Source organism: Procambarus clarkii, chromosome 47 (genome assembly GCF_040958095.1).
Source record: "Procambarus clarkii isolate CNS0578487 chromosome 47, FALCON_Pclarkii_2.0, whole genome shotgun sequence".
NCBI classification, from domain to species: domain Eukaryota; kingdom Metazoa; phylum Arthropoda; class Malacostraca; order Decapoda; family Cambaridae; genus Procambarus; species Procambarus clarkii.
Genome location: NC_091196.1, coordinates 8207383 through 8216528, shown reverse-complemented (window position 1 = coordinate 8216528; position 9146 = coordinate 8207383). Strand labels below are relative to the sequence as shown.

Here is a 9146-nt window from a genome sequence, read left to right as displayed (position 1 = left end):
TTGCTCTTCAACATGTCACTTGAACTCCAAACCTTTTCAGATATTCTACAAAAAGAAAGCGAGAGTAACCCCTGTCCACCTATGTGGTGATCCCACTGATGTCAACAACTTCAGACCTATATCAATTCTGCCAAACTTGTCAAAAATATTTGAAAAACTAATCTACAAGCAGATTGTCTCTTATCTAGCCAAACTCAATATACTTATCATTTGTCAATATGGCTTCAGACCCCCAAAAGGCACTAACGATGTGCTTATTAGTATAATTAACTTGATACAAATTAACTCTTGATAAAAATGAGTTCCCTGCTGGCTTATTTGTGGACCTGTGTAAGGCTTTTAACACTATCAACCACCAAAACCTTCTTTTTAAGGTGTCTTTGGTGGTGACCTTCTTTTGTGTCTCGAGGTCGAATATGTCGTCCAACAGGATCTCCAACTCCACTTTCCGGGCCATCTCACTTGGTCTGGACATAACGTGATAGTTTATACCCAGATTTAGGAGAGTGACTTGGTCCTCACTTTCACGTTATATGGAGGACCTATGACAATTCCACGACCAAGAGACGGCTGCCTGAACCTTACATGAATCAACCTCACTGAGGACCAAGTCACTCTCCATTCTGGATCATTCCTACAACAACCTAGTTTGTTACAATGGGGTGGTGTTCTTGAAGGTAAGGTTCATATCGTTGCAAGCATAGGACGATGGCGAGTAGCTCCTCTATTGTGCTGTAGTTTTGTTGATGAGGCTTCAGCTTGTAGCTGTAGTAGGTGACTGGTAGGACTTCCCCCTTTCTCTGCTGCATCAGGACACCCCCAATGCCGGTGCTGCTGACATCAACATTAAGGATGAAGGGTTGTTTCACATCTGGAGAGGCGAGAATAGGGTTAGTACACAGCAAAGTTTTCAATTGTTCGAAGGCAATGGATTGTGAGTTGGTCCAAATGTATTTCCTTTTAGGGCTGGTAATGTTTATTAAAGGTGAGGCAACTATGCTGAAGTTCTTGCAGAACCTACGATAGTAGGACGCTAGTCCCAAGAATCTCATAAGTTGTTTACGAGAAGTGGGCTGTGGATATTTTTGGATGACTTGAAGATGTATGTCTAAAGGTGTTAAGCTTCTACTGCCTATAACATGACCAAGGTATTGTACTTTACGTTTAGTAAACGTGGACTTGCCCATATTAATGGTGAGACCAGCCTGGAGAAGCTTGTAGAACAGTCGTTGTAGTCGGTCAAGATGTTCTTCCCACGAGTTGGTCGCTACAACGATGTCGTACAGGTAGGCATAGGTGTTGTCAAGATCTTGAATGACGAGGTTGACAGCTCGCTGGAATGTAGCCGGGGCATTGCAAAGTCCAAAAGGTAACCGTTCATACCTAAAAAGGCCAAAAGGAGTGATAAAAGCTGAGATATCTTTAGCACGCTCAGAAACTTTGATTTGGTAGTAGCCCTTTAATTAAGAGATCTATTTGGGACAAATAAGTGGCGTTACCTATTGCATCTAAGATGTCGTCGATGCGAGGTAAAGGATAAGAGTCTTTGATGGTAACTGCTTATAACTTCCTATAATCGGTGCCCAGCCTTACCTTGCCATATGGTTTTTGAACCAATATGCATGGTAAAGCCCAAGGAGACTCACAAGGTATAGCTAATCCATTGCTGAGGAGGTACTATACATCTGCGAACATGGTTTCTCTCTTCTGTAAACTGATGCGGTAGTAAGGTTGACAGATGGGCATCGTATCAGGAAGCAGCTGGATATCATGTTGCACTAAATTACATTCCTGCGGAGTGTCTTGAAACAGTTTTTTATGGGTAGAAAGCAGTTTAATCCCAGGAGGACTATTGTTAGAATGTTCAAGGTATTTGGGAAGATCTTTTAAAATCTCACTGTTAGTCTTCATGGTCTCGATATTATTTTTACACTCGGATGGAGAGGTAGCATGGTATGTATCACTGTTGGGATACCTCTCGGTAAAAACAGATAGAGATAATAACACTGGTGGCGGATTACCTTGATAACTCTTGAGCAGGTTGACGTGGCAAAGTTGTGTCTTGCGACGCCGGTCCGGAGTCTCTAGAATGTAGTTGTTGTTGTTCTTGCATTCTTTGATCCAATAAGGTTCTCTAAAATTTACTTTTAAATGGAGAGGTTGGGATAGGAAAATAGGCTAGAACGAAGTCTCCTACATTAAACTTTCTTACTTTAGTGTTCTTGTCAAAGTGTACTTTCATCTTATGTTGGGAGATCAGTAAATTAGCACTAGCAAACTTGTGTAATTGTTCAAGTTTTTAAGAAACTGAGGCACATTAAGGGAATCACTGAAAGTGGTTGACGTCAAGGAATATTTAAAAGCTTTAAGAGGACCACGACACTTACGACCGTAGAGCATCTCATAAGGAGTTACTCCAAGGGACTCATAAGGAAGACTTCTGAAAATACACATAAGGAGATCTAATTGCTTATCTCAATCCTTCTCAGTATCAATACAAAATTTCTTTAACAAAGACTTAATGGTTTGATGGCTACGTTCCAGAGATCCCTGTGAAGCAGGATGATACGGACTGGACAAGACTTGGGTGATGTTAAATTCCTGAAAGGTTTTCTTAAACAACTCACCGGTGAAATGAGTTCCACAGTCACTTTGTATCTCCTTCAGGAAACCATACTAATTGAAGATCTTAAGAACATAAGAACAAAGGTAACTGCAGATGGCCTATTGGCCCATACGAGGCAGCTCCTATCTATAACCACACAATCCCACTCATATACTTGTCCAACCCGCGCTTGAAACAATCGAGGGACCCCACCTCCACCACGATACGCGGTAATTGGTTCCACAAATCAACAACCCTGTTACCGAACCGGTATTTATCCAAGTCTTTCCTAAATCTAAACTTATCCAATTTATACCCATTGTTTCGTGTTCTGTTTTGTGTTGATACTTTTAATACCCTATTAATATCTCCTTTGTTATGTCCATTCATCCACTTGTAAACCTCTATCATGTCACCCCCTAACTCTTCGCCTTTCCAGTGAATGCAATATAAGCTATGTTAATCTTTCTTCATATACCTGAGGTCGGCAGGGACAGAGGTCGGAAGAGACATCTCCCACACATCTCAAAGGCGCAGTGTGGTCACAATGCGACCCATACGTCTTAAGGTCAGAGCTACTCCACTGGACGGTCATGCTATCATGTCATGACGGTCATGGACAGCTGCTGCTACGTGTTGTGGTTGAGCGGCTTGAGCACGGGTAATCACTAGAACAGGCTGGGAGATGTCTGCTGATTCTTCTGTCACGGTTTCTTCTTCCTCTGCTGCAAAAAATCATAGCGGGATCTTCTTCCGTGGCCGAATCACATACCTGGAGTTTGTCACAGATGATCAAATTGGTGGAATCTTGCTGGTTGGCTAAGTCGTTACCCAGGAGAAGTTAAATTCCTGGCATGGGGAAAGGTTTTTCCCCGAATAGCGACTTGGACCTTTCCACGAATAAATGGACACTCCAGGTAGACTGTGAGGAGCGGGTATGGTGTAGTTGCAGTAAGGTCAGTGATCAGGACAGTTTCTCCAGTGTAGGTGACTTGAGGTGCAGCGGCTTTTAGTACAATAGACTGCAGCAAAGCTGTGACCCTCAAGATGCGTATTGGGCTCTTACCCTCGAAATCTTCACCATTGGCTGACACAGTTCCTGGATACACATGTCTATCAAATACAGCAAGATCACTAACAGGAACATTTACATGTAGCACAGTTTTGGTAGGCTTAGTGGGTGGATGCTTTGGCTTAGTTGAAACTGTACTAGTGGTTTTACACTTAGGATTTGGACACTGGTCAATGAGGTGTCCATATGTTTTGTAGTAACGACAGTAAAGTGCATAGTTAGTGTCTTTACGACTTACTTTAGGTGAAGCTTGACTGGACCAAGATGGTTTACTGTAACCTGAGTCAAAAGATTTATGAATTAAACTGTAAGTAACAGCTAACTGTGCACATTTACTGAGGTTCGTAATCTGCCAGATATATACTCGTATGGGGTTTGGTACTCAGCGGGTAAACGCTTCCATCAGTATTAAATTGATAAGTTCTTGAAATGTGGTCACCTGAGCTGATTCTAATCATTTTAAAAAATACCTGGTTTTGGTCTGCACAAACTCCACGTAGATTTGAGTCTGAGTTTTTATATAGTCCCTGAAGCGTCGTTGGTAGCTCTCAGTGGAAAGTAAATAGGCGTCAAGGACTGCTTACTTGAGTATATCGTAGTCAGTCTCGTTTGCAAGAGTAATGAGAGATAAGACAGCTCTTCCTGTAGATGTGACCTGAGAAGTATAGACCATTGATTCCTAGGCCATTGTAACTGGGTGGCCAAGGCCTCGAATGACAAAAAAATGAGTCTACTTCTGCCTCTACAAAAGGCGGCATCATATTAATACAATTTGTAGGCTTAAAACATACTGGTAAGTTGGCTTCTGCTTCACGGCGCTGAGAGAGGTGGGTACTTTCAAGTTCTAACTCCTGGCGCCGGAACTCGAGCACGGTGTCTGATCTACCTTGTTCCAAGCATAACGTGATGCAAACTCCATCCTCATCTTGTTGTCTCTTGAGTTGAAGCTCTTCAGCTAGGATTTGCAGTAGTTCTACTTCTCTTCGACGACGGAAGTCAGCTACTTGTTCTTGACGTTGATGTTGTAGTTCAGCTTCTTGTTCTTGACGTTGACGTTGTAGTTCAGCTTCTTGTTCTTGACGTTGACGTTGTAGGCCAGCTTCTTGTTCTTGACGTTGATGTTGTAGTTCAGCTTCTTGTTCTTGGCGTTGACGTTGTTGTTCAGCTTCTTGTTCTTGACGTTGACGTTGTAGTTCAGCTTCTTGTTCTTGACGTTGTAGTTCAGCTTCTTGTTCTTGACGTTGTAGTTCAGCTTCTTGTTCTTGACGTTGACGTTGTAGTTCAGCTTCTTGTTCTTGACGTTGTAGTTCAGCTTCTTGTTCTTGACGTTGTAGTTCAGCTTCTTGTTCTTGACGTTGACGTTGTAAGTCAGCTTCTTGTTCTTGACGTTGACGTTGTAGTTCAGCTTCTTGTTCTTGACGTTGACGTTGTAAGTCAGCTTCTTGTTCTTGACGTTGACGTTGTAGTTCAACTTCTTGTTCTTGACGTTGACGTTGTAGGCCAGCTTCTTGTTCTTGGCGTTGACGTTGTTGTTCAGCTTCTTGTTCTTGACGTTGACGTTGTAGGCCAGCTTCTTGTTCTTGACGTTGTAGTTCAGCTTCTTGTTCTTGACGTTGACGTTGTAGTTCAGCTTCTTGTTCTTGACGTTGTAGTTCAGCTTCTTGTTCTTGACGTTGTAGTTCAGCTTCTTGTTCTTGACGTTGACGTTGTAGTTCAGCTTCTTGTTCTTGACGTTGTAGTTCAGCTTCTTGTTCTTGACGTTGTAGTTCAGCTTCTTGTTCTTGACGTTGACGTTGTAAGTCAGCTTCTTCTTCTTGACGTTGACGTTGTAGTTCAGCTTCTTGTTCTTGACGTTGACGTTGTAAGTCAGCTTCTTGTTCTTGACGTTGACGTTGTAGTTCAACTTCTTGTTCTTGACGTTGACGTTGTAGGCCAGCTTCTTGTTCTTGACGTTGTAGTTCAGCTTCTTGTTCTTGACGTTGACGTTGTAGTTCAGCTTCTTGTTCTTGACGTTGACGTTGTAAGTCAGCTTCTTGTTCTTGACGTTGACGTTGTAGTTCAACTTCTTGTTCTTGACGTTGACGTTGTAGGCCAGCTTCTTGTTCTTGACGTTGTAGTTCAGCTTCTTGTTCTTGACGTTGACGTTGTAAGTCAGCTTCTTGTTCTTGACGTTGACGTTGTAGTTCAACTTCTTGTTCTTGACGTTGACGTTGTAGTTCAGCTTCTTGTTCTTGACGTTGACGTTGTAGTTCAGCTTCTTGTTCTTGACGTTGACGTTATAGTTCAGCTTCTTGTTCTTGACGTTGACGTTGTAAGTCAGCTTCTTGTTCTTGACGTTGACGTTGTAGTTCAGCTTCTTGTTCTTGACGTTGACGTTGTAGTTCAGCTTCTTGTTCTTGACGTTGACGTTGTAGTTCAGCTTCTTGTTCTTGACGTTGGCGTTGCAGGTCAGCTTGTTGACGTTCAGCTTCATGTTGCAGCGTCTGGAGTCGTTCTTGTTCACATACACGTTCTAATTCAGCTTTTTGTTCGTAGAGCCAGAATTGTTCTTGTTAACGCGCACGTTGTATTTCAGCTTTTTCTTCTTGTAGCTGGCGTTGTTCTCGTTCACATTCCCAGGCTAATTCAGCCTCTTCCCACTAAACATTTTCCCGTTTTCAAAACGTCCTAAAAACGACATTTCATTGTTTTGGACACGTTTTAAATTACGTTAATTAAATTTTAAGAGAGAGAGAGAGAGAGAGAGAGAGAGAGAGAGAGAGAGAGAGAGAGAGAGAGAGAGAGAGAGAGAGAGAGAGAGAGAGAGAGAGAGAGAGAGAGAGAGAGAGAGAGAGAGAGAGAGAGAGAGAGAGAGAGAGAGAGAGAGAGAGAGAGAGAGAGAGAGAGAGAGAGAGAGAGAGAGAGAGAGAGAGAGAGAGAGAGAGAGAGAGAGAGAGAGAGAGAGAGAGAGAGAGAGAGAGAGAGAGAGAGAGAGAGAGAGAGAGAGAGAGAGAGAGAGAGAGAGAGAGAGAGAGAGAGAGAGAGAGAGAGAGAGAGAGAGAGAGAGAGAGAGAGAGAGAGAGAGAGAGAGAGAGAGAGAGAGAGAGAGAGAGAGAGAGAGAGAGAGAGAGAGAGAGAGAGAGAGAGAGAGAGAGAGAGAGAGAGAGAGAGAGAGAGAGAGAGAGAGAGAGAGAGAGAGAGAGAGAGAGAGAGAGAGAGAGAGAGAGAGAGAGAGAGAGAGAGAGAGAGAGAGAGAGAGAGAGAGAGAGAGAGAGAGAGAGAGAGAGAGAGAGAGAGAGAGAGAGAGAGAGAGAGAGAGAGAGAGAGAGAGAGAGAGAGAGAGAGAGAGAGAGAGAGAGAGAGAGAGAGAGAGAGAGAGAGAGAGAGAGAGAGAGAGAGAGAGAGAGAGAGAGAGAGAGAGAGAGAGAGAGAGAGAGAGAGAGAGAGAGAGAGAGAGAGAGAGAGAGAGAGAGAGAGAGAGAGAGAGAGAGAGAGAGAGAGAGAGAGAGAGAGAGAGAGAGAGAGAGAGAGAAGATGAGAGAAAGAAAGAAGCAGAAAAAGTGAGAAGAAGCAGAAAAAGTGAGAAGAAGCAGAAAAAGTGAGAAGAAGCAGAAAAAGTGAGAAGAAGCAGAAAAAGTGAGAAGAAGCAGAAAAAGTGAGAAGAAGCAGAAAAAGTGAGAAGAAGCAGAAAAAGTGAGAAGAAGCAGAAAAAGTGAGAAGAAGCAGAAAAAGTGAGAAGAAGAGAATGAGATGAGAGAGATGAGAATGAGGAAAGACGAAACATGGTGAATGATAGCAAATATATGCAAGAGAATACCCAAGTGGATGTACCAAAATATGAAATATCAGGGTGATAGGATGACGTGGCAACGGTAAACTATCTTGTTTAAACTTAATAGTCAAGGTTACAATAGTTAACTTTGTTAAGTGATTAAGATAAAAAATGAAACTAAGTGTTTTAAGGACGTAGGGAATCCTGTGCCCGGTACTCTATATGATGAGGATAAGGGCAAGAGGGATCCTACTTGAATTGTGAGACAATTGTCTCGAAGGTAGTCCAAAAAATGTAGGGATTTCTTATCTTGTTTCTAAATGATGAGAACAAAGATAAGAGGTTTCCTACTGAAGAAGATAGTACTTACAGAATTAACACTCATTGTGCTCTAGAAAAGAATGATAACTCTCTACCTGTGTAAGTACCATATCTCTGACCGACGCGTAGGGGTGCGAAGTGTCAATTAATGACGAGAACTGCTTGTAGGGGTCTCAACCTTACAGCATAGTCCGTGCGAGAGGAACTTTGGTCCTCTATATCCTCCTACGTTCGGATTGCAAAGACGTGGGCGTACTTGACTCAGAGACAGACCAAAGTACCAGGTTGTCAAAGGGGGTGATCTGCCTGAATGAGAAATCTCCTGTAGGGACGAGAATAAGGTGGAAATCACAGGTTATAGCAAAGATTGTGGAACAACCAATCATGAGTATGACTGTGGCCACAAGACACCACGTAATCCAAAGTCATCCATCAATCATATAAAGCTACATCTGGAAAGCAAAAAGTATGAAGCACCATTAAAATTATTAAAAAATTAGAGTTCTGAAAAAGGCAAATTTTTAATAAAACCAAGTACAGTTACTACAATTTTTAAGTGAAGAGTCTAGAAACATTACCTGAGTGAGGCTCCTAGAACAGGCCCCCAATTTATGTGAAGAGAAAATGGATGTTAGCGCAGTCTCTCTAGGGCAGATGGAATGCCAGTCACATAAAACAAACAAAGAGCTAAAAAAAAAAAAGAAAAAAGTTAGACTGCAAGTTGAATCTTCACATTGAGGTATTGTAGGATGAGACAGAGAACAAAAATTTAAAAATACTTTACTTAATAAAAATGACGTTAAACAAATTTAAAAAAAAAATGATATCCAAGCTTGGCTTGATACAAAGAGTGCAAATCAAACAAGAGAAACAAATAATTAAATTTACGTTACGGTAATGAGCAAATACTAGAAAATGGTGCGGGAATACTGTGAGCTAAGACTGCATAAATCTGTTGTCACACCGAGGTATGTCAACAGACCTTCTCAGTAGGGCACTCAGGAGTAATCTGGCTTGCTGGAGCTGGTTAGCTCTCTCTCTCTCTCTCTCTGCGACGGCCGTCCAGGTGGCGCTGATGTCGTCATAACGGGAACCAGTTCACTCTAACCACCATTATGATTGTTTCCCAGGTGGCGTGATCCAAGAGCCAGGTGTGAGGGCTGACGGGCCTTGGGAGAGGAAGACTGGTGGTACTCTGTCTAGACATCTGGGAAGTTTTTTTTTTTTTAATTTTATTTTTACATGCAAGCATGCAAGTATAAGGCAATAAATACAATAAAAAAATACAGAATGAACAAAATAAGCAAAACAAAAAGCCACCGGCCAGAAGGACTGACAGCACAGTACAAAAACAACAAACATCAACAGAACACAAGAGAAAATAGTGTAAACAGACT

At 42.2% G+C, this 9146-nt stretch overlaps 1 protein-coding gene across 1 annotated transcript; it reads right to left on the bottom strand.

Annotated features, from left to right (window-relative positions):
• Nucleotides 1-4677: 4677 nt before the first annotated feature.
• Nucleotides 4678-6150, bottom strand: LOC138350734 (GATA zinc finger domain-containing protein 4-like). The gene is made up of 3 exons (XM_069301942.1): nt 6046-6150; nt 5131-5277; nt 4678-4884 (listed from the first exon to the last, which is right to left on the bottom strand). Exons 1-3 carry the CDS (start codon nt 6148-6150, stop codon nt 4678-4680), a joined length of 459 nt encoding a protein of 152 aa, XP_069158043.1.
• Nucleotides 6151-9146: the final 2996 nt, after the last annotated feature.

Excerpts from the sequence above, each read along its gene's own strand:
- LOC138350734 (XM_069301942.1), bottom strand. The coding sequence starts at position 6,150 with ATGAAGCTGAACGTCAACAAGCTGACCTGCAACGCCAACGTCAAGAAC. Across the intron at positions 5,278-6,045 it reads AGCTGAACTACAACGTCAAC|AAGCTGAACTACAACGTCAA; the intron begins GTCAAGAACAAG and ends GTCAAGAACAAG. Across the intron at positions 4,885-5,130 it reads AGTTGAACTACAACGTCAAC|AACAAGAAGCTGAACTACAA; the intron begins GTCAAGAACAAG and ends TACAACGTCAAG.